The sequence below is a fragment of the Wickerhamiella sorbophila genome (assembly GCF_002251995.1).
Source record: "Wickerhamiella sorbophila strain DS02 chromosome Unknown contig3, whole genome shotgun sequence".
Taxonomy (NCBI): domain Eukaryota; kingdom Fungi; phylum Ascomycota; class Dipodascomycetes; order Dipodascales; family Trichomonascaceae; genus Wickerhamiella; species Wickerhamiella sorbophila.
In genome coordinates this window covers 390,762-416,742 of record NW_020194004.1, presented here as the reverse complement: position 1 = coordinate 416,742, position 25,981 = coordinate 390,762, and the positions used below count along the sequence as shown (strand labels likewise).

Below are 25,981 nucleotides of genomic sequence, written 5' to 3'. Positions count from 1 at the left end.
AAACTGATTATTTCGACATGAAGTACCTCGCCGCTTATTTGCTTCTTAACGCTGGTGGTAACGCCGCCCCCACTGCTGAGGACATCAAGACTGTCCTCGCCTCTGTTGGTATTGAGGCCGACGACGAGCGCATCAACGCCGTCATTTCTGAGCTCTCCGGCAAGTCTGTCGAGGACCTCATTGCTGAGGGCTCTGAGAAGCTTGCTTCTGTTCCTACCGGTGGTGCCGTTGCTGCTGGTGGTGCTGCCGCTGCTGGTGGCTCCGCTGCCGCTGCCGCTGAGGAGGAGGCCCCCGCTGAGGAGGAGGAGTCCGATGGCGACATGGGCATGGGTCTGTTCGACTAAACCTGTTAATGGAACTCGCATCTATATAATTAGTTAGTTGATCGCTCAACCTTAGATCTTTTTTTTAGTCCCCTGTGGTATATACTCACCTCCTCTCGATCTGAAAAATTTGGCGTTCCCTCTTTGTGCTTTATAATGAAGTGTTTGGTAACCGGCGCTTCGCGAGGGATTGGCTGGGCCATTGCCCAAAAGCTTGCCCACGAGGGCCATAGTGTTATTTTGAGTGCAAGTAATGCTGATCTGTTGAACCAGCGACTCATTGAGCTGCCCAAGGTTCTGGATGGACAGGACCATAGCGTTTTGCCGCTCGATCTTGCTGACCCGGGGCTGAAATTCGAACTGAAAGAACCCGTGGAGGCATTTGTACATAGTGCAGGAGTCGCCGGAATGGGATTACTTACGGCCTTGAGTCCTCAGAGTGTCGCAAAGACGCTGCAGGTGAATTTGCATGCCCCTATTATGTTGACCAAGGCGTTGGTTCGCCCCATGATGCGGCAAAAGTTCGGCAGCATTATCTACCTGTCTTCGTGCCTGGCCAGCAAAGGATTGACTGGCTCAAGCGTCTACTCAGCTACCAAGGCCGGTCTCGAGGGATTCACCAGAGCATTGGCTCGAGAAGTCGGCAACAGGGGTATCACCGTCAACTGCATTGCCCCTGGGCTTACCGACACCGACATGGGCAGGTGCGCTGATCGGGGTTTGGCGACGGCATCTAACGTATTCCCTGGGTTAATTGATCCGGCCAGCATTGCTGATACGGTGATGTTTCTGCTACATAACCGTAACATCACCGGCCAAACACTGCAAGTAGACAACGGGTTTACCGTATAAGCTTCAAGCATTATCACCTTATTAAACGTGGGGGCGGGGGTTGCATCCGGGGTTTATTAGGCTTTGCAAGCTAAGCCCATTATTATGTATAAGCGGCCCCGCTTGATCACATCACTTGTTCGGAGAATGCACGTCGAGTCTATCCCCATGCGCTGGGGACGAGGCGACAACTATGCGTATGTTATTGTGGATGATGCGACCAAAGAGGCGACGATAGTTGACCCTGCTCAGCCCAAAGAGGTGCTTCCCCGACTGCAAGATCTAGAGAAGCAAGGAGTCAAGCTGGTGTCCATCACAAACACTCACCACCACTACGATCACAGCGACGGCAATGAAGAGCTCGAGAATATCTACAGAGTGCCAATTGTTGCTGGAAAGGACTCGCCGCTGGTTTCGGTGACTCCCGCTGACAGGCACACTTACAAGATTGGAGAGAATCTGGAGGTAACTGCGATTCACACTCCTTGCCACACTCAAGACTCGATCTGCTACTATGTGCGGGACTTGAAAACGCAGCAGAAGGCGGTTTTCACTGGTGACACCCTCTTCAATGCCGGTTGCGGCAGGTTCTTCGAAGGCACCGCGGAGGAAATGTACAAGTCTCTTGGATCGCTTGCGAAACTGCCCAAAGAGACCAAAGTCTATTCCGGTCACGAATATACCAAGTCGAACGCCAAATTCGCTCAGACTATCTTGAAGACCAAAGCGGTTCGTGATCTGGTGGAGTTTTGTGAGAAAAATGTCCACACAACCGGTGTATTCACTATCGGTGACGAGCTAAATCATAATCCGTTCATGCTGGTCAACGACACCCAGCTCCAGAAGAGTTTGGGGGCGTCGGACGCCGTCGCGGCCATGGCAAAACTTCGTGAACTGAAAAACAACTTTTAGTTATATCTAGTATGTATGGCTAAACAACTCTACAACTCATGGGTCTTGGTTATTTATCCAGTTTGTCTGTCTCCGTTGTCCACACGGACCGTCCACGAGGTGACGGCCAGCTCTAGCTTTTATTACAGAGAGTTAAGAAGATGAGTTAGTAAGAGCACATGGAGGTATTTAAATGGCTTGGTGCTGAGTTGGGGGCCGCTTGGCCGGGAGAGTTAACTAGGTGTTTTGGCGGGCTCTGTCCTGACTAGGACTTGCCCTATTTGACCAGGCATCGTCACGTAGATTAGATCAAGTAATTCGGCATAAGCCATACGGCCACCACCCAACTAGTTACGTTATGGTCAGCAACAAAGAGCAGCTGAAGAAAGAGGCAGAGGCGTCGGTTTCACTGTCTGAAGCGGCTCCTGAGCCGCATATCGAGACGCACCCTGAGCCTGTCCCTAGACCAAAGTCCCCGTTCTCCCAGGCAATGGAGGAGCTGCGGGATGCCTTCCCGGACGCTGACGAGCCTGTCAGACGTGCTGTGCTTGTGGCAGCCAGTTGCCGGCTAGAGCGTGCGTTCAATGGAATGCTTGCTCTATCGGATGACACAATTCGCCCCAGCCCGCCTACTCCTGTGGCCAAAGACAACCAAATCGCTCGCGATGAAGAGCTGGCCCGTCAGCTGGCCCGCGATTATAGAGCGCCTTCATCGCGCCAGTCCGGTGACGAGCGTCGCAGGAGCTCTGATCGGAGTGGATCGCGACAGTATTCTGACCTGGAGCACGACGATGACAGCTGGGATAACTTTTCCGAGAACATTCGCCAGGGCTGGACCGAGACAACAAAGAAGGTGTCGTCGCTGTTTGGCCAATTGCGTGAGCGGATCCAAAACGAGATGGCGGATCCTTATGAGGATAATGAGCGTGATTTGTATGGTGTTCCGGAGCGCCGCTCTTCACATCCCCGTCGAGGCTCTCCTCGTTATGAGGATGCCCCGCCCCCGCCCCCTCGTCCCCAGCGTACGGTCAAGCCTGTGAATGCGTTTGGCGAAGAGCAAGCGTCTAGATGGCAGCCTCTTCAAGCCAGTGAGACTAGCGACGCATTCTTTATTGGCGAGAGCGACTCTGATTTGGAGAGTTTAACTGGAGACGGCGAGCCCGGGGAAGGCAAGAGTGCCAGGGCGTCCAAGACTGATTTGAGGGAGACCGGTTCGAAGTCTGATTCGAAGGGACCCAAGGCCGATTCCAAGGCCGACTCAAAGGAGCCTAAGACTAGTTCAAAGACTGACTCTGCCGACTCAAAGGGGCCCAAGACTGCTTCCAAGGACGGTTCAAGCGACCCAAAGAAGTCTAAGACTGGTGCCAAGACCGATTCGAAGGAATCCGACTCAAACGCCGACTCAGATGATACGAACAAGGTTGAAGAATCAGAGTCCAAGGATCCCAAAGACAAGAACTCCAAAGAATCCAAAGACAAGAACTAGGCAAAGACCTTTTGTTAAAGATAAAGCAGATTTCTGGGCATGTATTTTGGGTATCGTTAAATAAGAGTTTAGCTATCAAAAGACCAGGTGATGTCAACGCGACCCTCGGCTTCGCTGGCAATAGCGTCGAAAGCAGCAGGGGAAAGATCGAGATCTCCGTACTTGCATCCGGGGCACTTGTCAGTGATGGTAACGGTAACAGACTTGCCGTTGCGAGTGATGGTGGCCTTCTTGCCGCACACGGGGTTGCCGTTGGACATGGCACCGAAGCTGTTGAACTGGTCAACGTTCAGAGCAGCGATAAAGTCGCTGGCTGTGTTGGTCACACCGCAGGCACCCAGGCCAGGAGTGTAGTAAGTAGCCTGGCCAGTGTAGGTCTCGCCAGAACCGCCGGAGCCGGAGCCGGAGCCCTCAGTCTGAGTAGCGGCGGGAGCAGGGGACGAAGTGGTGACAGGGGCAGGAGCAGGCTCAGAGGTAGTGGTCTCAACCGGGGCAGCAGTGGGAGTGGTCTCAGCCGGGGCAGCAGCGGGAGTAGTCTCAGCCGGGGGAGAGGGGGCGGGAGCGGGGGACGAAGTGGTAACTGCAACAGGGGCAACGGTGGTAGTGGGGGCAGCAGCGGGGGAGTCAGTCTCAGTGGTGGGAGCCTGGTACTGGTAGTTATTGTCAATAGAAGCATAGCTCGTAGGGTGATCAGCGTGAGAGTGCTGAAGAGTGTCTGGGTTAGCAGGAGTGCTAGGAGTAGGGGCACCAGCGATCTCGCTAGTGCTCACCAGGCTCGAGACGGTGGTGACAGGAACACCGTTCTGGTCAACGAAAACGTTGACATCCTGGTAAACGTACTGGGTGACATGGACAACCTCAGTTACAATGGCTGCGGAGACGGGGCTGGCAGCTAAAAGGGCGACAACGGCAGAGAGAGCAAATTGCATTTTACTATTTTGCGGTATCCGAATGAATGCGGGATAATGTGTGAAGGAGTGAGGGACCGAATGAACGTGGGGCTGTCGTGCGCCGATAAAGTCAAATTGGTATGGTCAAAAGAAAGATTGCACCTGGCTAGGTTTTGGGGATCGGGGTTTTTTAAAAGGTCCTTGTGTTGATTACGCAAGGGTGAAAGGGCGGTTCTGCAGGTTAATTAACGCATCACGCAGCTCCTTTTGTTTCAAAGAGAAAGGAGCGAAGGAGGTTCTCTAGGACGGAGATTCCAAGTCCACCGATAATAAAGTTAAACTCTGCATCGAAATATAGCATTTGAGATTGCACGAGACTAGCATAGGCTGTAAATGATCACTCTATCTTCTCATTTACGGCGCATTAGGACCAGCCCTTTTTGCATGTATTTGCTTTACTAAACAGTACCGCTCAGGGTTCGGGAACCTCTTTCGTGCAGATCTCGCTGGGCCAAGTGCCGCTGTACTCCTTGAACTTTATCTGCTTTTCAATGCTTCTCCTTGCGTCTGGTGGTGCATATATTTTGAGTTTCTGCTTTGTTTCAGCCTTAACGCACCACGAATCGTCCTATCGTGGATAGGTCCGTTGGGATTAGGTCATACCAGGTTATGGGCTGCTTCATCACAGCTACCGGTGGTTCCTCAATTTTGTGGCCTCGAAAGCGGGCCAAGCTGGTGTTTTTTGTGTTACGGCAGGTATCTGCGAAGAGACACAGCTGTTGCTAACGGAAATAAACTGCCGTAGTTGCTGCTGCTATCGACTCACCTTATTTGTTGCCATGGCAACTAACAAGGACTGAAAAATTTCCACGCATCAAAGATTACCAACCTATTTGTAAATTCCGATTGCATTTCTAGGCTAAAAATAAAAATTTAAAAACATTATATTTATTCTCCTTCTCATTCTCCTGGTTCTGTGGGGTGCCACGCAGAGTGCCGCGAGGAGGTTGGCAGCTGGCTCAAAACAGAATAGAGATCTGCTGGTAGCGTGTCCTCCTGCATATTGATGCATGAACCCTCTATCGTGACATTATAGCGGCCACTAACCTGTCTAATATACATAATCACCACGGCGAACCAACGGCGGGAGATTCTCTGCGCCGGCGTTTCCGTCCGAAGAGGCCGCCGAGCTCGAATTCGGAAGTGCCAATGCGGGCAGACTCCCGCTTCATACGGCGAATCATGCGTTCGCGCTCAACTTCTCTGCGTTCAATTTCCTCCTGGGTCAGCACTTCAATTGTGGGCACCCAGTCTTCTCCAAGACCTTCTTGGTCCATACGCCAGCCGGCACTTTGGTTGAAGGCTGCCTGGTTATCTGAGTCAACGGGGGCATGACCTTCGATGAACTCCCGCTTCATTCGTAGAATAGCTTCGTGTAAGGCATGAGCAATTGCCGGGTAAAACTCGCCGCTTATTGCCAAATCAGCAACAACTGTACGCGCAAACTCCTCGGGAGTCACTGCCGAGTCCAGATCCCACTCAAACTTATCTTCATAAAGCTGCTTGTCGAGATTAACGCTCAAATGAATCACCACACGAATGCCTGCATCGCTTGGCAATCTTATCTGTGCCAACTCTGTGTATTCGGCGATCTGTGACTTCATAGAGTTCGCAATGTTCGCAGTGTAGCCTACCGGCAGTTCCAGGTCATTGCAGGTAATTGTAGCAAATAGTTCAGGCGTCAGTGAAGGTTCGTTGATATTCCACATCAAAAAATCGGTAATCCGGTAATCCTCGTACTCTAAAGACAGCCGCAGAGGCACGAGCACCTCCTCAGTTGATGCCAGGTTAGCCAGCTGTTGCTCGCTATAATTAGGGTGTTTTGTTTTCATCGCAAGCTTCTTGGACTCCGTTCTGCGCGGCTCCTGCTTGCGTTCCATTCGGGGACCGGATCCAAACGTAGGGTCTTCGTCATCGTCGTCGTCAAAATCCTCCTCGATCTCTGCGTAGTTGAACACTGCCGCCGCTGCACGTTTGTGCGCCCGAATAGTAGGTTGTGTGTGAATAAACAACGAAGTCTGTCCTAGCCGCAACCGCGATGCAAACCCTGTTTGGAGCGCCTGAGGCAACGCGCTCGACGAGACATACGACATGGGTCAAGTGACTAAGCGAACGGTCCGCTGGGCGACTTAGTAGTTTTCAACTTTATTTTACTTTGGCATACAAAGACGCGTTTCTCCGTGCATTTTTTGGGTATTTGTAGCAGCTAAGGAGTTGATCTGGTATATTTCGACGCGGCCCTCCTGATGCAAGATAATTATTTGATCACCCGATTAGAAAATGCCGGTTTCAAATATGTTGGTCGTCTAGGAGTGATCCTCGGCGACCACTTTCCTGCAGTTGTTGCCGAAATCGAGGTTTCTTCAGGAATCCTGGATTATATCGTGGCGTTGAAGGAGATGCCGGATGCTATACCGGCCAATTCATCGGAATACGGCGAGTTTATTTTTGCCTGTGAGTCGAGATCTTCTAATCAACTCAATGACTTTTACCATCCAGCTTGGGCGACTCTTTATCGCAGCATGGGTACAAACTGGTTTTCTAGTCTTTTACGAGGAGTTGTTTTAAAGCCACAAGGCCGATCATGGATTCAATTGACAGGACCTGCTGTTTACGATCCACCACAAATCCGTGAAAAGTCCAAAAAAGCTCCCTCCTTCAAGTCTCGAAAACACAGGATGTGTACAAGCCGTCTGGCCACGAGATTATTATACAAAGGCGACTCAATAAAATTTGGGTCCAAAGAGCATGCGATCGAGGCTAATGCTACAGCGATCTTCCCTTCGATGCGGAGCAAATATCGATTCAAGGTCTCAAAACTGTTGGAGAAATTCGAAAAGCGTAGTACCTGGCTGAATGTTGACTTGGACAAATTCTGTGCTGGCGACTCAGTTGTTCCTCGCCGGGTTGTGTTGAATGTAACAATGATAGCTCTGAAGCAGTGCATCCCCAAAGAATTGATTGGTCCAAATATTATCCCATTCCGAGATGGGGTGCGTGAGTGGATATCGATGGGTAGGTATGAATCTACCAGTTTGAATTTTTTTGTTAAAGGGTGGAAGTCTCGCGGGTTGGTATGGCTGGGGCAATCAAATAATGCTGCACATCATCAAATGACTCAAAGAATGCTTTTACATTTGATCGAATGGCTCTTTTCGGTTGTAGTTCCAAGGATCGTCAAAAGATTTTTTCATATCGCCCAGCAGTCCAACCATGCCGGTGGTTGTTACTATTATCGCAAAGATCTTTGGCATAAAAGGTACAATCAGCAGATCAAGGAGCTTTCAAAACAACTAGAGCCCGTCACAGAGCATCCAATGGCACCGTTCAATACACCTGCACGTATCCATCTTGTTCTCAAACCTAATGGCGAAACGCGGCCGGTAATAAATCTGTCGCATCTCAAGAACGCGCTTGGACCTTCGCGACTTGTTTTGGACTTTTTGACTCTGGCTTCGCCCTGTAGATTGCGAAGCTTGTCGGACTTTCTGCCCAGGTTGGTGCGTTTCCAACGCCAGCATTTTGGTAAAAGGTTCTACTGTGTCAAAGTAGATATTGCCAAGTGCTTTGATTCTATTGATACTGACAAACTGATATATGTTTTGAAAAGTCGGCTGGCAAACAAGGCGTTCCAAGCCTATAATTTCTGGGACGAAAGACGCGGCCGCAAAGTGACTATTCTGGCATCCAACGGCAAGTATGAATTACCGGAAACCGCTACCAATAGTGTTCTGAGGCATTATAGTACAGAAACGATTTCAGGCAGTACCGTTTTGCAAACAATTTCAGTGCTTTTAAAGCAGTTGTTAATTCAAGGGGGTAGCGTAGCACTGCAAAAAAGCTCTGGAATACCTCAGGGGTCCTCTGCCTCTAACGCACTTTGTAACTTCGCTCTGGACCACATTTTAAGATCAGCATTTGGAGAATATATCACTGACCAAAACTCGTTACTATTACATTATGTGGACGATATCTTGTTTGTGTCCACCCAAGAGCAAACCGCTTGCCGATTTATTCGTCGCATGAAAGAAGGCTTCCCAGAATTTAACGTTTTCATCCAACCAAAAAAAACCGAGTGCAATTTTTCAGGTGAAAATCGCGAGATGAACTTAATCTACCTTGGCACCTGCTTTAATGCCGCTACTTTGGATGTGTTACCGCTCAAACTGCCGCCGTTCAAAGTTCGTACTGAGCATCCTGAATGGTGGATTAGAAGGCGACTTGAAGGAACTATTAATTTGAGGTTTGCCTCGCAGTTTCACTCGTTCGACCGTCACAACGTCATCTTATCGGACAAGAACATCAAGTTTTTCGCTACAGCTATTGGCCGTGCGATGGCTGTTCGCATGCATTACCTTGGGGCCAACATGTCTCTTCGCAAAAAGCTGTTCGATCAACTACTCGCCAAATCCCTTAAATTATACTCTAGATGTGGAGGGCGAAACAAACCTTTATTTATTTCGGTATGTATCTCCGAGTACCGCAAGCGGTCCAAGCGATATATATAGTTTAATCAGAATGTCCAGATTCATAATTCGAGTGCTCTGATTCCGAGTCAGACTCCGAGTCAGACTCATCTTCAGACTCACCACTCTCGTCAGCTTCGGCTTCACCGTTGGCTTCAGCTTGAGACTCACTCTCACCAGATGGCTCTACGTCCTTAGTTGAAGCTTCCTTTGCTTTCGCACGAGCTTTGGCCCTCTCCTCCTTGATCTTCTTCATTTGTTCTTGGGCTTCCTGCTCCGACTTGACCGCCTCTGCACGCGTCTTCTCATCCCTTTCCTGTCTACGGCGCTCGGTTTCTTCAATTCCGCCAATCTTATTCAGTTTGTTGTCGTGGACATAGTCGCCGAGCTCTTGCTCAAATTCTCCGTTTCGCAGGGCAAGCTCACGTTTCCGCAACCGCTCAGCCCGTTCAATAGCTTGAACCCTGCTATCATGGTCGGGTTTCAAAGCAGCAACCTCACCGTGAACACGGCGCATTGCTTCCACAGGACCCTCAGGCGCCGGAGGGGGGAGGATGGGGTTTCGCTTGATGTCGCTACGAGCCATTTCATGACTGCATTGCTCGACCAGCTCGAATGTTTCACGAGTTTTGGCTAGATCCGACAGCATGTCATTAACAAGATTCTCTTGAAGCTGGAAAAATTCCTGCTCTTCCACAACAGTGTTGAGCTCTTGTTCCCAGGTTCGCCGCCACCGAGGCTTTTCACGGTTCATGTAAGAAGACATCGTGGAAAGCTCACTTTGAGCCCTCAGCAGCTCCTTGGAGACCTGCTCCAATTGCTTGGGTGAAAGACGTACACCACGGGAAGCAACGTCTTTGCGCTGCCCTTCGACAATGTCTTGCAAATCATCAATCCAAGTAAGTAGTTGATTACCATCCTCGCTAAGCTTCTTGCGAGATTGAACCATAAAGTCTCGCTGCGTGCCTGGTTGGGCATTTTGCAGTTGGTGTGCCTGCTCTTTTAGAGTTTTCAACTCTTCTTTGAGGTTAGTGATGGTTTCGCTGGAAATTTGGCGGACGACAGCAACATCTTGGCGAAGCAATTCAACGTTGTTCAAGGGTGCCTTGGTCTTCCATGTAGTCTGGGTCACAAATGGTGAGCCTGCCATCGCTGGACTAGCTCTTGATGGACCAGGTTTGGGAATTGAGGCTGATCTACCGGATGGACCATCCATACGGACCATCAATTCGCGCATCATGTCACCAAGGTTAGCAACTTGCTTCTCCAAGGAAGACTCTTGCTGCGTTTTAGCCAACAATGTGATAAGGGAGCCCTCGGTAACGTCTCCGACCGTGCCCTCATTAAGTTCATATTCAACACCAGTTTTATGATCCTGGATTAGCATTTCAGGGAACATTTCGCCGCCGCTCGGGTTGAATGAGAATGTTTCAACAAACTTGAGGCGAATTGCTGCCAATGAAGGTGGTGGTTCGAGCTCAGCCTTCCGGACGCGCTGACCCATTCTGAGAAAAACAGTAACAAGTTTAGATACTACTGGCTCTTGCGCCTTTTCAGGCGCTTCAGGCTCTTTGTGATCTAGTTCTTTATCACCAGTTTCGGGCTGCGGGGTGGGTTCAATTGAAGCAGATGACATCGAGCCCTTTGCCGGGCTCTGCGGTGCAGATATGTCTTTAACACTTTGACGACGAGCCTCCGAAGGCTCCTGTGGCATCTCTGGAACAGAATCCAGATGCTTATTTTTGCGTACTTCGTCAACAACAGTTGTGGCATCGGTGAACTCAGCAGGCACAGATCTGTGCGGGGTTGAGGTGGGCAACAAAGCTTGCTCGCCAGCAACTGGGGTAGTTGGAACTGGGCCCCCAGGTATTTTCGACATATGATACTGTGAATAACGCTTGGAAGCTCTTCGTTCAAGCGCCTCACTTCGTTGTAAAGCTGCCAGTGGATCGCGAGCAAACGTAGCAACATTAGGAGCCGGTGCGGACGTCAGAGAGGGTGCAGCCTTAGCTGTGGGTGCAGAAGTAACCTTGGGAGGCTGGTGGCCGATGTAAGGGCCACTGGGCGCAGGAGATCCGCGACTGGGGCTGTCAGAAATCCGACTCGAACTATGAGAGTCACGACCAGCAGAAGCTCTCCTTGGACTCGAATTGGTAGAGGATATCGAAGCTTGTGAATTGCGATGACCACGATATTCGCGATGGCGTAGCAGGTTTTGTTTGTGCTTTAGCTGGCGCAGAAGATTGACAATGATTTCACGGATCTGAGGCAGAAAGTGATCGAGATTGTCTTCGCTGGCTTCACCTGCCAATGCGCGCTCTAGAACAACACGGAGCATCTGCGGCACATCACCTAAATCCATGACTTCGATACCGGCATCCATAAACGACCGGCAAGCGACGTTGAATTCGTTACCGAGCGCGACATAGACATCGCTGACATCCTCCTCAGACGCTTGGCTGCGAGACCATAGAGTGAGCGACTCAAGTAGCTGCTTGGTATAAATCAACAGCCGCGTGACCGTGCTCTCAATCGTACTGATCGATTCCGGCCGCTCGTCAGGCATTGCCTATAAATCCAAACAGTTGGTAAGCGGATTGGGAAAACCTGATGGAGTCGTGGTGGGGATGGGCCACTGCTGCTGTGGCTATTCTGGCGGCTCTATATGTCGAACAAAGGTGGGCAGCTCCAAGTCAGGCTCGCGAAATCGAAGATTTGCCTGTTGAGCAAGTGGAAGAGGCACCGGCCGGTGAAGAGCAAGCACAGCCGCCCGTGCACCACGTCGTTTTAGAAGACGTAGAGGACGACGATTTGGGTGTTCCGGAAAACCGAGCGGCTCAGGCACTAGCTGAGGCACAGGCGGCCGAGGAGCCTCAAAGAATGAATAAGTGGAAGACTCGAGAGGTGGGGAAGAAGAAGGCCAAGTCACTTGCCCGCAAAGAGCAGCGAAGACAATGGTTTGAGTATGTGCGCGAGCGGGCTGGCGAAGAGCGGGAGCGAGAACAGCTGGAAAGAGAGATGTTTGGGGACCTGATTGCTGCCGAACAGGAGGAGAGACAGCAGCGCATCGAAGAGGCCCAAGCGGCGATTGAGCACCGCAGGAAACAACAGCGGGCCCGTGAAGAGGAGCTTAAAGAACAGCGTGAACAGAGAAGGGCACAACTGCAGGCAGAACTGGCCAGATCAGGCCGAGCTGCTCTGACATCTGACGAAGACCTGCTGCTGGCAACAGATCTGGGGCACATTGTTTCTGGTGGTGACTACGTCGTCACTATCAATGACGATCTTATCAGTAAAATTGCAGCTTCGATTGAGGGCCGCACAGACTTCTCGGACATCGCCAATAGCATCTCTACATAAGCCTACTTGTTGGCTGCCTAATCATGCCCTCCACGCCTCCTCGGATCGAGCTACCTCCTGAAGAGCCACCTCCTAGTGAGCCACCGCCTTCATATGAGGAGTCAATTTCCCAGGAGAGTCTGGTTGATCCGCCGGTTCTTCCACCGCGGATAGCACCGTCGGGTGGGTCCCAGCCTGCGCGACCTCATCTGCCTCCGCCTGGGCCTCCTCCCAGGCCATCTCCCAAGCCCTCTTCACGGCCACCAAGCATATCGTCGAGTGGGTCGAGTCGACCGTCGAACAATTCACTAGTCAAGCCATCGAGCAAGCCACCTAGCAAACCGCCAACCAAGCCACCAGCCAAGCCACAAAATAGGCCACCCAGCCGGCCGCCTAATTCAAACCCGTACTTGAGGTATCCGTCTGGGTATCACTGTCCGAAGTGTAACAATACTGGCGTTAAATTGTCCTCAGGCCGGTCTTGCAAAGACTGTTACGAGCGCTTCGGAAGGCCCAACCGCATCCAGCCTGCTCAGTCTGGAGTATATGCCTACGGGCCGGGTCCTGCCTACGGGCCGGGTCCTGGCTACGGTCCTGGTCCTGGCTACGGCCCTGGTCCTGGTTACGGCCCTGGTCCTGGTTACGGCCCTGGCCCTGGCTATGGTCCCGGTCCCGGGTATGGCCCTAGACCTATTTATCAGCCTCCAAGAGTGGTCCAGCCCGGCGACCCAGCAATTGGTGGCGTTCTCTGCGGCAGATGTCGTGGGTCGGGCCTGGTGTGGTCGTTTATTTTCGAAGAACAATGCCCATTGTGTCGCGGAATCGGCCGGTTGATCAATTAGCCTGTACTAATCTCCCCGCATATTACCTAAAAACATAGCGTTTTGAAAAATTCAGTCACCCAATGTCATTAGGATCCAAACCGCCCTTAGACTATCCTAATTACAAGAAGCATCTGCGGAAGCTGAGTGGAAACCCGAAGGATATCCAGGCATCGACCAGCGAGCTGAATGCGTTGTCGTGGCCCTCCGAGGGGGCTGCGGAACGGGCTTCGGAGGACGCTGCCGCGGCGAAGGCGCGAGAGAGCCGCATCGCCGACGCTGTACACACAATCTTAACCGAGCTTGGCGAAGACTCCAGTAGAGCTGGACTCCAAGATACTCCTGGCCGCTACGCCCGTGCCTTACTAGAATTAACTCGGGGCTATCAGCAGAATCTCGTTGAGGTCATGAACGGAGCCGTTTTCGACGAAGACCACGATGAAATGGTCATTGTTCGGGACATTACAGTGCACAGTCTCTGCGAGCACCACCTCGTCCCCTTCTATGGTAAGATACACATTGGGTATATTCCCCGATCCAAGGTTGTGGGTCTCTCCAAGCTGGCCCGCATCGCCGAAATGTTCAGCCGTCGCCTGCAGGTCCAGGAACGGCTCACCAAGCAGGTCGCAATGGCTCTGTGGGAAGTCCTGGAGCCCCGCGGGGTTGCCGTGGTCATGGAGGCTAATCATATGTGCATGGAAATGCGGGGCGTGCAAAAGCCCGGCGCCTCCACAACCACCTCTTGTATGTTGGGCTGTTTCCGTGATCAGCAGAAAACCCGCGAGGAGTTTTTGAGCCTGCTGCATCGTCCTTAACTGACACACAGTTCGCCGCTTTCCCCAGCTAAACGTTTTGGTGCATCTCAACATAGCACTTATTTAAAGATAAATATTATACGGCAATCGCAGTAGCCTTTTCGGTCTGGATGTCGACCTCCAGAGACATGAACGCCAGCTTGAGAGCTTCCTGTTGCGCCAGCGCCGCAGTGAATCCTCCTGCCCGCACCGCAGGTTCGTTGGCTCGCTCCATTGTGGGGTCGAGGTACTCTTCGGCTTGCCTAAACAAGTACTCCATCTGCCGGTCTCCCACAAACGGTGTGAAGGGAGTGCGGGCGGCCGAGGCATGTGCAGCCGCTGCTCCTTTCCTGGTAATTGCCCGGCGGGGCCGTGACAGTTCCAGCTCAAACTGCTGGCGTAGCTGCTCGGCTCGCAGTTGGGCCCGTTCTCTGGCTTCCCGCACGGCTTGCTCGCTTGTTTTGCCGGCCTCCAGCGCCTCAATCGTCTCTTTTTCTTGCTGAGCCGCCAGTTCAGCTTCTTGCTGCTGCAGTTCTATCGCTAGTAGTCGTAATCGCCGTTGGTGCTCGGCATCGCTGGCGGCTTGTTCTTCAGCATACACGTCGTCCTGCTTCTGCTGTAACGCGTTTTGGATAATCTCCTGTTTGTGCAGCTTTTCGTATTCTGAGACTCGTTGTTCGGCCTCTTCCCGTTCGGCCGCACTACCTTGGGCAATGGCGAAAATCAGCCCTTCAATTTCCTCCAAGTAATCATTGTACTCAGCCTCGGTATCAAAAGCATCTTCACGTCGATTGAAAATCTTGACAATACGCTGACGCACATCGACCTCTCGCTCGACTTTGAGATCATCAAAAACCTGGGTTTTAAACCGTCCTTTTCGTAGTGTCTTACCGCATCCCACATATGGGCACGGTGCAGGCCCTACACTGAATATGCGGTCGACGCAAGACTCACACATCTTGTGGTAGCACTCTGGATTCACCAAAAACTTCATATCCGGATTCAAGTACCGACTTGACCGGCAAATGGGACACATATCATCTGCGTCCCCCATTTTTTTTAAAAATGTGGTTTTGAGGTTCCCTAAGGTTTTGTCAGCCTGACAACTGAGATATGGAAGACGGGCCTGGCGAGCCTGCAGAGCCCGCTGGTTTAGAGCCTTTGCAATCGCCTAGATGCTCAAAAGCCAAGCGGCAAAAAATAGTTGATCGAATAATTCCTTTCGTGGTCCTTGGAATCAACGGGTACATTCTCTATGGTTTTTCATACGAGGTTGTTTGGAAATGGGTACATCCGAAAGGTGTACGAATTGCCGTGTATACGATTCTTGGTGTACTTAATTTAATGATGTTGGTTTCCTGGGCCGCAGTACAACTTTGGGGACCCTCTGTGGTCGATGAAAAGTATAAGCGCATCGATTCCCCCCATGAGCCTTTTGTCTGTGATGAGGATGGCTATACACTGTGGTGTTCTCAATGCCAGCACTTCAAACCAGCAAGAGCTCGGCACTCCTCGGCAGAAGGTGTGTGTGTGCCTGTTATGGACCATTATTGCATTTGGCTAGGCAGAGTTATTGGCCAAGGCAACCTCAAGTTTTTTCTCCAGTTTGTTGTTTACTCTTGGTTCACGATGATCTTGATCCTGGTGGTACAATTCCGGTATCAGCACAGGCTTCTGCCACATATTGCTGCTCAAGCGATCCCTATTTATGTGCTTTGTGGCTTTTGGTTTCTGTTCCTTACTATGCTCCTCATTCAGCATACATACTTTCTGTTAACTTGTCAGTCAACATTGGAACATATGGATAGAAACAAATCGCGATATCCTTATTTTAATATACCTTTTAGAGACGGTCGCCAAGTTATCAAAGCTACAAAGTCCGATATGGTCCCTGGTCCTTACTCTCTTGGCATTGGACGTAACATCACCCGAGTAATGGGCCCCTGGTATACGTGGTTGTTGCCTATTAGGGAACCAATCGAGGAGCCGGAATTCAACAGACGCCTTTTAGGAAAATTACAAGCTCGCCACGAAGCTTTCATGGAGAAGGAACTAGCCTCTTCCACCCCCCCGGCTCCTGCATCCCCGAGCTCCACCCATGCGGTCACCCAATTCACGCCTGATTCAAAAAATACACCCTTGCATTTACCTGTGCTTGATGATGAGCCCAGTACCACCTCGTTTGCTACTGCTGAAAACTCGCTGACTCGAGAAAGTGAATTCGAGTCGGCACTCTCTGCATTCGAGTCTGTGTTCGAGTCGGCGCCCTCTACATTCGAACGCGATCCAGCATCTCATGATATCACACCAGTTGCTTCGAATGCGAGCCTGTCTACTATTGTTCCAAATAATTAATTATATATCTAATGCTTTCGTGGCCGCTTGGTCGGCTTTTTCCTATCTTTACCGCTTGCACCGATTGTAATATTGACTTTGGGAGGTACAGCAAATCCGAACGACTTTGCAACTTTGACCAAATCAAGCTTGTCAATCTGGTAGACTGTCTTGAGGTGGTGGCTGGCATAGGCCTGAAGGTACGCCCGGTAGCCGTCGCGAGCACTCTGGTTGAGCCAGTAGTTTGATGACACGAGCTTTTCAAGCTGAGACTGAACATTTGCAATCTTACTAGAGGGGAATTCATACTCATTAAGGGGGACCTTGGCCGCTTTGAGATAACGCAAAAAGCCAAGCTCACTGGGGGTCAAAAACATGAGACTGCGGCCCTTGCCGTTGGATCCACGAGCAGTACGACCTACGCGGTGGATGTAGTCGCGAGGATCATCAGGAGGATCGAACTGGATGATCCAGTCGACGGCAGGGATGTCAAGACCACGGGCAGCGACATCTGTGCAAATAAGAGTACCCTGTTTAGCATTGCAGAATTCAAAGAAGGTATTTGTGCGCTTCTGCTGTTTCTGCTTACCATGGAGGTCAAGCACAGGCATATCAATATAGTTCAAAAGCTCGCCATAGTACTTGACGCTGTTACAAGAACTCAAAAAGACAATGACTTTCTTATTACGGTTGCGCTTTAGGAACGAGAAAAGCAACAAGAAGCGCTTGTCGCTGTCGCAAACAACGTATCCCTGCTCCAGACCATCGGCAGTTGAGGTATCTTTTTCCTGATCAACGTTGATATAGAGCGGTCCCTTGCGCAGCGAGATTCTTGCCAAGTCCTCGACCTTGGTGGTTTGAGTTGCACTGAAAAGCATGGACTGGCGGCCCTCGCTAGGCAAGATCCTAATAATTTGTTTCATTTCCTCCTCAAATCCGATTTCCAGAATCCGATCTGCCTCGTCAATAACCAAGGCCTTCAAGTTCTTGAAGACAAAGCCCTGGGTGTTTTGCAAATGATCCAGCAAACGGCCGGGGGTCGCAATAAGCAGGTTGACACCTTTGACCAGCTTCTCGGCCTCCTGGCGACGATTTGCACCTCCAATAACAATGCCGACTGTTTGGGTGTGGAACTGCAACAGCTCCTTGGCCACACCAAAGATTTGCAAGGCCAACTCACGGGTCGGGGACACAACAATAACACCGGTACCATTGCGGGGCTTGAATTTGAGGGAATACAAAAGCTCAATAGCCGGGATCAGAAACGCCAGCGTTTTGCCGGACCCGGTCTTGGCCGCTCCCAGAACGTCTCTTCCTGCCAACAAAGGAGGAACAGTGTGGGCCTGGACTGCAGTCATTTCCTTGAAACCCATAGCTTCAATAGCCTTCGTTGTATTCTCGCTCAATTTGAGCGTCGAGAACGGCTTGGTTGCCTTGTCGGTGACGGTGATTTCTTCACCAACCGCCAGAGCAGGTTTTGGGGCCTCTACTTCCGATTCGGACGACTCCCATGTGGATTCTGCTTCGGCAGCAAGACGTCTCTCGAGTTCTTCAACACTTAAATCCTCCGACTCGCTCTCTGAAAGCTGTCTTTTATCGACCTTGGATCGCTTCTCTTTGGACATTTGATGAATTACAAATTTTTTTTTCAGACCCTGCATATCTTATGCATAGGAGAGCCTAGCTACTGACGGGATTAAGACTGTACAATCTGCCAAACCATAAGTGTTGAATGACCGGGAATTTCCCAAAAACCTCGTCTTGGTACATTTTGATCATTCCTCGGTGAATTTTCGTCCAGGTGGCCACGTTCGAGATGTCAAACAGCATTGGCGAGTGCTCGAAGAAATTGCCGCGCTTCATGGTGTGCACAAAGTCAATTGCCCAGAAATACAGGTTTTGCGATGCTTCCTTGTGGGCGATCACTTTGTTCAAAACATCCTTCGGAGTCAATCGGCCGTCGTCGGACCCGTAGGAAAGCTGGGCTGACCCTAGAATATAAACAAGGTGGAAATGGTCGTCTAGCCCCCACACCCCGTGGGATCCGGCAGGCTCCAAGTTGTAGCGAAGAATAAGCTTGCCACACAGTTTGTAGTAAGTTGCAAATACCCCCAAAATATCTGGTCCCTTGATTGGCCCAACAACGTCTCTCAAAAGAAGGCCACCGAAAAAGGCCAAGAAATTGAGCTCGTGTCCTGTTCCAAAATCTAATCTTTGCCTTGATCCGAATGACTGCGATAAATAGTGATAAAACTCGTCATATAAAGGTACGTCGTCTTCTTTGGGCAGCGACAATCTATCTAGCCGCTCCTTCATGACCTTGGCGATCTGATCGTGCCAGGACCGGAAGGCCAAGTTGCCAAACCGCTGCGTTTCCTCAAACGGCTTAACAGAATCTGCAACCTCTGATAGTTTTTCCAGCAATTCCACAAGCTCGCGAGCAATCGCGTTGTTTACTCTGCCGTCAGCAGGAATAACCTCTCCTGCTACGGTTTTGGAGAGTGACATGATCAAGGCCAGCAATTGTGACCTGGCCTGAGAAATTGCAAACTTCTCCATATCCGCTGCAACATTCACCAGCTTCTGAGGTGGGTATTTACCCTCCCCCTCGCCATCGACTGCCATCGCGCACAGCTCCATGGTCCTATGACAAAGCAAGCCCCGAAAAAAGTATCAACAATACTCAAACACGCTAAAGGATGCAGTGGAATACCGAGCCTTTTGTGGCTGTGTACGAAGCAATCCAGGAGCCCGGTTTGTCAGTGGACGAAGCTGTACGTCTGACTGCTGATATGACTGAGGATCTGTCCAAGCTTTTCGCTGCACCGGCGAAATCGGAAACCAGCCGCCAAACACTGGGTAAACAGGTGGTTGAATTCGACGGAATCGAGTATCGTTTGAGCGAGGACTTTGTCAATTCTGCAGCGCAGGTGTCTGATGAACTTAATATCGATGAATTGGTCGCAGCAAAACTCGTCCATTATACATACGAGGAGTCCCAGCGTCGGGGTATTTCACCAGTCGATGCAGCTCTTGCGGGCTTTTACACCCGTCGACAGTATATTATCGCTATTCTCACACTTCTTGTGGAAAATTTCGGCAAAGATCAGGCCCTGAAACCAGTGTTAGGTAGCTCCCCGTTCACAGCAGCCTCCGATGCTTTGCAAGCCGTTGAAGCGCGTCTTGTCGATCTTGACGAGAAAACTAAGCGCGGCGAGTTCATGGGACTTGATATGAATCTTAAATTCGTCCAAACACTCCGGGTCCAGCGTGATTTTCTTGTCCAGGAACACCAGGAGCTCGGCGTTTTGGGTAACCGGCTAATCAAAGCAAACCACGCTACCCCTGACGAAATTATTCGACTCTTGAGTCACATGGCTACATTTACAACCTACTCGACCAGAATGCTAGCATATGTTTCTATTATTACCACGTTTTTTGCTGGCTTGGACCCTTATATTGAGCCAAGTGGTTTGGCGAGCCCAGTTTCAGACTCAGACGCCGGTCGTATTTTTGTTTCTTTGACTGGAGACGCCGCTAAACATACTTGGAAACTCAAATGGTGGCACGGTGCTGTTCAACTGGTCTTTACTGCCTTTTATGCCGGTTTCATCACAACTAGCGACCGCAGTAAACACACGTATGCCGAGATCCTAGTAGCTGTTCGCTCAGCAGTTAACCTTGGCGGTTTCGAAACCTTGATGGCTCTTGCTAGTGATATCAATTCAGTGCCAAACCTCAGCAGTGCCACAGGAAATGATTTTACCCCCGTGGTTAGAACCCGTGTGCCTTCAATGGTCCTATGGTCACCTACAGTGCTTCCCGAGCTCATTGATATTCTTTTCCCGGCGCTACAACTACTTATTGAGGCTTTAACTGCTAATTTGGCCGATATCTTGAAAGAAATGCGTCTCAATGAAGAAGACATGTATTTGGCTTTAGCCACTGCGGGTACAGCCCCTCCCGACCAGGCATTCGCGCCCTCACAACAGCTACTGCATGTTTTGCCCGAAGGTCGTCTTCAAATGCGCCATAAGGAGTCGGGTGAGGCTAGCAAGACGCCACACCCTTCAAAAGATTCAGCTCCTCATTCAGGCCCTGGCCGTGATCTGGAGAGATTCTTCTTGTTTGTTGCGTACACATACCGGAATAGGCCTGATGCAGGCTTGAAGTTTTGGAATGACAAACAAAATTCTCTCTATGGGTTTTTGGTTTGGGCTTCTCAGTGCCAAGTTGCGTTTATGGCGGCAACTTTTGCTGAACTGTTGACGGCTGTTTCTGCTGGGCCTCAGGCAGCTGCCCACTGCCATGCATTCTTGCAACAGCCAATAAAGTCAGGCAAAAATGTCTTTGTATTACGATGGCAAAGTCTCCATGACTTACTGGGCCATTATGCCCTTGAGATAGACCCAAATGCTAAGCGGGACGAGCCGGAACCTGCACCAGAGACGAAGTCGTTCGATATGGCTACGCAGGGCATCGGCTCTGCCGACGCTGTAGAGTCTAAACGCGTAAAGGAGCCGTCGAATGAGACGCTCCGTCCTCTCGATGAGGATACAATGATGGTTGCTTTAGCCTATTTGGGACTTGTCCGCCAGGTGGTTTCTGATAACTCAGAAGCATCAGTTGCTCTCTCTACCCCACCACATGATTTAATTGACCAGATCTTCAAGCTACTTTGTTTCCAGACCCCAATGGTTGCATCACTGCTAGCTGCACTGGCTGCGTTCGCTCAACACACTGACCCACACCGACTGTGGATGGGTCTCGATGACTGGGCGTTTGCAGCGACTATCCATGTTCCGGGCAGTTTGTTGAGACCACTACCTACCCTGCCGCCGCGGCTCGATAGTCTGCTTCGATCCGTACCAGAAGTCCAAGCCTTTACTGCTTTGCTGCGCGAGCTTGTTTCCAAGAAGGACACCAAATTTAGCCCTCGCCTTGATGATTATATTCAGTTTGTGCTTGGTGAGGTTTTAGCCACTACCGGAAGCGATAAAATTGACAAGAACGACAGGGTTATTCTCCTCGAAGCATCTTTGTCTCTCGCTCACGAGTTGGGTGCTCCTGCGCATCGTCTTCTCAGCACCCCTCCGGTATATGCATCTATATTCAAACTGCTGTTTACGGGTCTTGAGGATATAGCTGATTTGAGCAGCAGCCACTTGCTCGTACGTGCTATCGTTACAGCGATGCGTGTGGTTATTGATATGCTAAGTGCAAACATTGTTGATCCCATGCTATTCAACCTGCAGGTAACACCAAACCTAGCGTTGTATATGGGTAGCTTGCATACCGAAATCGCTAGAGTTAGTGTCCAACTGTTTTCGCTGCTGAAAAACACTCCTGAGTTTATGGCTGGGGGAGGCAGATCTGACAGGGTTCTCAGCATTTTACAGTCGGCCTCAGATTCGGATCGTATCAGATACGGACTTATGGAACAACTGCAGCGTGAGGATACAGAATTCGATGTGAAACTAAGTATTTTGGATCTATTGGCCAGCTATTTGGTTACAGAGTCAGACTCCAAGGGCACAGTTGCCCACCAGCTACTGGGTTTCCGTGTTCATGCACTGGGGCACTTAGCGTTAGATACCGCACCGGGAGGTATCGCTTCTGGTGCTTCGCTTCTAGACACTATTGGAGCACTTCTTGGCAGTGCAGTATCAGATATGTCTGGATGGGTTGAGGAATCTTGCGCTGCAATCGCTGCGCGAACATCTGGGATTGTAGCTCATTTGTGCCGTGACCCTCTATCATCCAAGATTGTTCTTGAACATTTACGTGAATCAGAGTTCCTGTTGACCTTACTTGACTTGGAACCCACTCTGAGTCTTGACTGGAGTCTCTCGCAGCAGGCCCGCAGAGATTTCTTTGTTCACCGGGCAAATCTACTTGACATGCTCGCGCATGAAGTTCATCATGTTGGCCAAGACAAAATGCTTTCGCTGCTTTCTCGATATCAGCAAACTCTCATGGATTTAGAAAACCCAGGTAAATCGGCCCTACGGCTGCTTGACTTTATGAAGTTTGCCAACGACGACGCAGCAAGTGCCCAGCTCCAGTGCTTGCGTTCTTGGTGCCAGCTTGTTCCTGTTCTCGTGAACACACCAGGGGACCATTTGACTTTTGTGCTTGAAACTATTCAAACCCTGGTCCCCAAGCTCGCAGAGTACGGCCGAACAGATCCAGAATTCTGTCGACCGTTGGCGTCTCTGTTGGTTCTTTTGCTTGAACAATACCAATCCGCTACTGGGAAGGAGCAGGTCTCATTTGACAGAATGCATCCTTTGTTCCAAGCGGCCTTGCTGGCGATTCAGACATCTGTCTCCACCCCAGATCTTCGAGCTGATCTCTACGTTATCTGCTATCAGATAATCAAAATGATTTTAATCAACGGAGACCAAGCTGCATTTGAGCACAAGCTCCGTCTGGTGATTACAGCGGGTGCACGACTTGTTCAAGTGGTGGCTAACGACGCCCTCGGGTTTGATGAGCGGCTTCGTCTTGTGGCTTTAATCTTCTTGTACGATCTCGCAGCGTTGGCTCGGCGAGCTAACTCACCATTTATTGAGCAAGCGCTTGTGCGATACAACATTGTAAACCTCCTGATTCAAGCTATCCCTTCGCTTGATACTGGGATTGCTCGCACATCACCTACCGCAGCCTCAGATCGAAGTGCCCTGAAAGTTACCCTGGCTCTTCTATTACAATTAGCACAAACCCGCTACAGTGCCGACTTTATTTTGGGAGGTGGTCTTTTAGACGTTCTCGACCAAAGCTTGCTATTAAAGCCCTCTGCATCAGGCCAACAACAGCCTCACAGCGATATTCTCTTGGTTCTATTTCAGTTGGTTGCTGCTGTGATTGTGGCAATGGGGGCAGACAATAAGGATGTTATCCAGCAGGCAAGACAGATGCTGGAGCGTCATCAGCACCTACTCCTTGTAGTTTTACGCACTGACGCAGAAGCCCACGGCCTAGGCAACCTCGCGGGACTGGCTGATGTTGTTGTTTTATTGATCTCCCTTACAGGGTTTGTTCCAAATAGAATGCCGTTGGCGACTGTTTAAGTACCTTTAATTTAAATGACCTTAGATTTGGCTCTACTAAAACTGCAGTCGTGAGGACTGCGAGTAAGCTTTCCCTAGCTTTTCCTGCAGCTTTGAAGCGTTCTCATCTATCCAGTCAAGGCTGGCAACATGTGAATTAAGGATCTGCACAATCTGTGCGAGAGGGTCCTCTTCCTTGAGCTGATTAGCGTCCTTTGTAACTTTATTGATTTCGTCGATGACAGTGACCAGTTGGGTCTCGAGAGAATCAAGTTTAGTGTTCACCTGCTGCGCTAAAGCGTAGGCCTCGCTGCGTTCGCGATCAACTGGTTGCAGACGGTCGGCACTGCCCTCTGGGAGAATCTCGTTGGCCTGTCGTTCATATTTATCGAGCATAGCCTCCATGTCGTCTTGCTGTCGACCAAGGTAGTTCAAAAGATCATCAATTCGTGTTTGTGTCTGCTCGGCAGCAACAACTTCATTGTAGACCTCACTGATTTTGGCGCCATTATCAGCGAGAATGCGGTCCCATTCGGCAATAATCTCTGCTTGAGACTTGAATCTAGTTGTGGACTTTGAGAGAGCAGAGGTCCATTTGGCAACAACGTCTTCAAAAGACTTGTTTTTAAGATAAACAGATGGACTGATTTCAGCCTTTGCAGGATCAACAACACCTGCGCTGCCAGCAGCACTGGTTGTAGCATTATTTTTGTCTGTCAATGCACTCTTCTGCTCCTCGGGTTTGGATCCGAAAGAAAAGGCCGGCTTGTCATCTTCCTTCTGGGTTGATCCTAAAGAGAACGCCGGCTTATCATCTTTCTTATCCTCAGGTTTAGCACCCAATGAGAAACCAGGCTGGTCCTTCTTTTCTTCAGGCTTAGCACCGAATGAGAATCCAGGTTGATCTTTCTTCTCTTCAGGTTTTGCACCAAACGAGAAACCGGGCTGATCCTTTTTCTCTTCAGGTTTCGCACCAAAAGAGAAACCAGGCGTATCTTTCTTTTCTTCAGGCTTAGCGCCGAAAGAGAAGCCGGGCGTATCCTTCTTTTCTTCAGGTTTAGTACCGAAAGAGAATGCTGGCTTGTCTTTGTTTTCCTCAGGTTTGGCACCGAACAGAGGCTTAGACTGCTCTTGAGTAGAAGAGGCACCGGAGGAAGCACCAAAAGAGAAAGCGGGTTTGTTATCGCTCTGTGCCGAGGAGGCACCAAACAGTGATGGCGCGGCTTGGTCTTTCTTATCGTCTGGTTTGGCACCGAAGGAGAATGCCGCAGGGGCCTGGTCCTTTTTCTCTGTAGATGCCGGACCTAAAGAAAACGGCTTTGCAGCTGAATCGGTTTTTCCAAAGGTAAAGCCACTCTCTCCAGCGGCAGGAGTGGTTGCGGGAGCAGTGCTCGCAGCGGAGCTGCCAAAAAGCCCACCGGAAGCAGGCTTGTTTGCCGAGCCAAACAATCCGCCACTTGAAGGAGCGGCAGTGTTTCCAAACAACCCAGTGGTAGTTCCAGGAGCCTGGCTTCCGCTAGTACCAGACGCAGCCGGTTTAGATCCAAAGAGGCCAGAAGATGCGGTTCCTGAGGACGCACCAAAGGCCGGGGCCGATCCCGAGGATCCGCCACCGAACAAAGAGACTGGTTTGCCATCACCCGATTGAGATTGAGTACCACCGGGTGCAGAGAACGAAAAGCCGCCTGTTGAGCTGCCGGAATTCGAGTTCGGAAACGACATTCTCGACAGGTTTTTGTTGTGATGGTGATGTAAGCGGTTCGTGTTCAGGATTTTTTTCTGACTAAATGAAATTACTGGTAGATGAACTATAAGCACTAGGCTTCAATTGAGTCTTCTTTTGACGGTTTTATAGAAAGGGCGGCTTCTTCGGCAGACTCAATGTATTCACGTAAAGCACGGTAGCATAGATCATGATCCTCGTGCTGTTTCAAGCCACTGACTACAATAACCGCTTGAACACCCTCGGTGCCTCTGACTCTGATAGGGAAGCCGCCTCCAGCTAGAGAGTACTGATCCTCAGGGAGCTTGAACGTGTTGTAAAGCTCTCTGCCCTCGATTCTGAGTTTTGTACCAAGGTAGAAAGTCGAGCGGTAAAAGTGCAGCACCGTGCGACGTTTCCGTTCTGCCCAAAACTGGTTGTCTATAATTGTGCCCGGGCGAGAGCTGGCCTGGAAGTAGACCAAGCCAGTTGCTGAAACAATTTGGAGCAGGGCAGGCCTGTCAAACTCTTTCAGCGCCAGCGTTCGCAACCTGCAGCCAATTTCAAAAGCAATGTCTGAGTTGAATGCCTGTAGGATTGTGTTTGCTTCTTGCTGGTCGATTTCTGCGAGGGTGAGCTCCATTACTGTGCGTAGGGCTTATCTAACGGCCTGTATTCCCAAGTCATACGGTTAAGGGTTTGAAACGGGCTGGGAGAAAAAACGGCCCAGTATAGGTAACACCCAAGTTGTACCTCTATGCAGGTTCCGGTGATGCGATGTTTGTGGCGTGGCTGCAGGGGAGGTTGGCCATCGTCGAGATCTGCGAGCGCTCAGATCTAGAATACCATTGTGGCAAGGCAAAAGCACTCAATTCATAAGCAGTGTATATACATTTAGTATCTGAGGGAGTCTGATTTTTCGAAACGTTGTCGGTCCTCCGTGCGATACCAGCCATGAGTCAAACAATCGTGATCGCAGCAAAAAACATGCC

The 25,981-nt window shown here is 50.4% G+C and overlaps 18 protein-coding genes across 18 annotated transcripts; 10 read left to right on the top strand and 8 right to left on the bottom strand.

Annotated features, from left to right (window-relative positions):
* Positions 1 to 17: 17 nt before the first annotated feature.
* On the top strand, positions 18 to 344 carry B9G98_02092 (60S acidic ribosomal protein P2; the record flags this gene model as incomplete). The annotated part of the gene is made up of 1 exon (XM_024808649.1): positions 18 to 344. One exon carries the CDS (start codon positions 18 to 20, stop codon positions 342 to 344), a length of 327 nt encoding a protein of 108 aa, XP_024664417.1.
* A 135-nt stretch (positions 345 to 479) lies between these two features.
* Positions 480 to 1,175, top strand: B9G98_02091 (3-oxoacyl-[acyl-carrier-protein] reductase FabG; the record flags this gene model as incomplete). Its single annotated transcript, XM_024808648.1, has 1 exon — positions 480 to 1,175. One exon carries the CDS (start codon positions 480 to 482, stop codon positions 1,173 to 1,175), a length of 696 nt encoding a protein of 231 aa, XP_024664416.1.
* A 126-nt stretch (positions 1,176 to 1,301) lies between these two features.
* B9G98_02090 (hypothetical protein) lies at positions 1,302 to 2,066 on the top strand (the record flags this gene model as incomplete). Its single annotated transcript, XM_024808647.1, has 1 exon — positions 1,302 to 2,066. One exon carries the CDS (start codon positions 1,302 to 1,304, stop codon positions 2,064 to 2,066), a length of 765 nt encoding a protein of 254 aa, XP_024664415.1.
* A 337-nt stretch (positions 2,067 to 2,403) lies between these two features.
* Positions 2,404 to 3,531, top strand: B9G98_02089 (Ubiquitin-binding protein CUE5; the record flags this gene model as incomplete). The annotated part of the gene is made up of 1 exon (XM_024808646.1): positions 2,404 to 3,531. One exon carries the CDS (start codon positions 2,404 to 2,406, stop codon positions 3,529 to 3,531), a length of 1,128 nt encoding a protein of 375 aa, XP_024664414.1.
* Positions 3,532 to 3,599: 68 nt separating this feature from the next.
* On the bottom strand, positions 3,600 to 4,460 carry B9G98_02088 (Allergen Asp f 7; the record flags this gene model as incomplete). Its single annotated transcript, XM_024808645.1, has 1 exon — positions 3,600 to 4,460. One exon carries the CDS (start codon positions 4,458 to 4,460, stop codon positions 3,600 to 3,602), a length of 861 nt encoding a protein of 286 aa, XP_024664413.1.
* Positions 4,461 to 5,545: 1,085 nt separating this feature from the next.
* Positions 5,546 to 6,574, bottom strand: B9G98_02087 (Chromatin structure-remodeling complex subunit SFH1; the record flags this gene model as incomplete). The annotated part of the gene is made up of 1 exon (XM_024808644.1): positions 5,546 to 6,574. The coding sequence occupies one exon, from the start codon at positions 6,572 to 6,574 to the stop codon at positions 5,546 to 5,548; it is 1,029 nt and encodes a 342-aa protein (XP_024664412.1).
* A 153-nt stretch (positions 6,575 to 6,727) lies between these two features.
* B9G98_02086 (Telomerase reverse transcriptase) lies at positions 6,728 to 8,989 on the top strand (the record flags this gene model as incomplete). The annotated part of the gene is made up of 1 exon (XM_024808643.1): positions 6,728 to 8,989. The coding sequence occupies one exon, from the start codon at positions 6,728 to 6,730 to the stop codon at positions 8,987 to 8,989; it is 2,262 nt and encodes a 753-aa protein (XP_024664411.1).
* Position 8,990: 1 nt separating this feature from the next.
* On the bottom strand, positions 8,991 to 11,513 carry B9G98_02085 (Bud site selection protein 6; the record flags this gene model as incomplete). Its single annotated transcript, XM_024808642.1, has 1 exon — positions 8,991 to 11,513. One exon carries the CDS (start codon positions 11,511 to 11,513, stop codon positions 8,991 to 8,993), a length of 2,523 nt encoding a protein of 840 aa, XP_024664410.1.
* Positions 11,514 to 11,557: 44 nt separating this feature from the next.
* B9G98_02084 (hypothetical protein) lies at positions 11,558 to 12,307 on the top strand (the record flags this gene model as incomplete). The annotated part of the gene is made up of 1 exon (XM_024808641.1): positions 11,558 to 12,307. One exon carries the CDS (start codon positions 11,558 to 11,560, stop codon positions 12,305 to 12,307), a length of 750 nt encoding a protein of 249 aa, XP_024664409.1.
* A 23-nt stretch (positions 12,308 to 12,330) lies between these two features.
* Positions 12,331 to 13,128, top strand: B9G98_02083 (Proline-rich protein HUA1; the record flags this gene model as incomplete). Its single annotated transcript, XM_024808640.1, has 1 exon — positions 12,331 to 13,128. One exon carries the CDS (start codon positions 12,331 to 12,333, stop codon positions 13,126 to 13,128), a length of 798 nt encoding a protein of 265 aa, XP_024664408.1.
* Positions 13,129 to 13,190: 62 nt separating this feature from the next.
* Positions 13,191 to 13,922, top strand: B9G98_02082 (GTP cyclohydrolase 1; the record flags this gene model as incomplete). Its single annotated transcript, XM_024808639.1, has 1 exon — positions 13,191 to 13,922. One exon carries the CDS (start codon positions 13,191 to 13,193, stop codon positions 13,920 to 13,922), a length of 732 nt encoding a protein of 243 aa, XP_024664407.1.
* A 76-nt stretch (positions 13,923 to 13,998) lies between these two features.
* Positions 13,999 to 14,955, bottom strand: B9G98_02081 (RNA polymerase II transcription factor B subunit 3; the record flags this gene model as incomplete). The annotated part of the gene is made up of 1 exon (XM_024808638.1): positions 13,999 to 14,955. One exon carries the CDS (start codon positions 14,953 to 14,955, stop codon positions 13,999 to 14,001), a length of 957 nt encoding a protein of 318 aa, XP_024664406.1.
* Positions 14,956 to 15,014: 59 nt separating this feature from the next.
* On the top strand, positions 15,015 to 16,256 carry B9G98_02080 (Palmitoyltransferase PFA5; the record flags this gene model as incomplete). Its single annotated transcript, XM_024808637.1, has 1 exon — positions 15,015 to 16,256. The coding sequence occupies one exon, from the start codon at positions 15,015 to 15,017 to the stop codon at positions 16,254 to 16,256; it is 1,242 nt and encodes a 413-aa protein (XP_024664405.1).
* Positions 16,257 to 16,264: 8 nt separating this feature from the next.
* On the bottom strand, positions 16,265 to 17,860 carry B9G98_02079 (ATP-dependent RNA helicase HAS1; the record flags this gene model as incomplete). The annotated part of the gene is made up of 1 exon (XM_024808636.1): positions 16,265 to 17,860. One exon carries the CDS (start codon positions 17,858 to 17,860, stop codon positions 16,265 to 16,267), a length of 1,596 nt encoding a protein of 531 aa, XP_024664404.1.
* Positions 17,861 to 17,915: 55 nt separating this feature from the next.
* B9G98_02078 (Serine/threonine-protein phosphatase 2A activator 1) lies at positions 17,916 to 18,875 on the bottom strand (the record flags this gene model as incomplete). The annotated part of the gene is made up of 1 exon (XM_024808635.1): positions 17,916 to 18,875. One exon carries the CDS (start codon positions 18,873 to 18,875, stop codon positions 17,916 to 17,918), a length of 960 nt encoding a protein of 319 aa, XP_024664403.1.
* A 59-nt stretch (positions 18,876 to 18,934) lies between these two features.
* On the top strand, positions 18,935 to 23,308 carry B9G98_02077 (hypothetical protein; the record flags this gene model as incomplete). Its single annotated transcript, XM_024808634.1, has 1 exon — positions 18,935 to 23,308. One exon carries the CDS (start codon positions 18,935 to 18,937, stop codon positions 23,306 to 23,308), a length of 4,374 nt encoding a protein of 1,457 aa, XP_024664402.1.
* A 36-nt stretch (positions 23,309 to 23,344) lies between these two features.
* On the bottom strand, positions 23,345 to 25,009 carry B9G98_02076 (Nucleoporin NSP1; the record flags this gene model as incomplete). The annotated part of the gene is made up of 1 exon (XM_024808633.1): positions 23,345 to 25,009. The coding sequence occupies one exon, from the start codon at positions 25,007 to 25,009 to the stop codon at positions 23,345 to 23,347; it is 1,665 nt and encodes a 554-aa protein (XP_024664401.1).
* Positions 25,010 to 25,104: 95 nt separating this feature from the next.
* On the bottom strand, positions 25,105 to 25,632 carry B9G98_02075 (hypothetical protein; the record flags this gene model as incomplete). The annotated part of the gene is made up of 1 exon (XM_024808632.1): positions 25,105 to 25,632. The coding sequence occupies one exon, from the start codon at positions 25,630 to 25,632 to the stop codon at positions 25,105 to 25,107; it is 528 nt and encodes a 175-aa protein (XP_024664400.1).
* Positions 25,633 to 25,981: the final 349 nt, after the last annotated feature.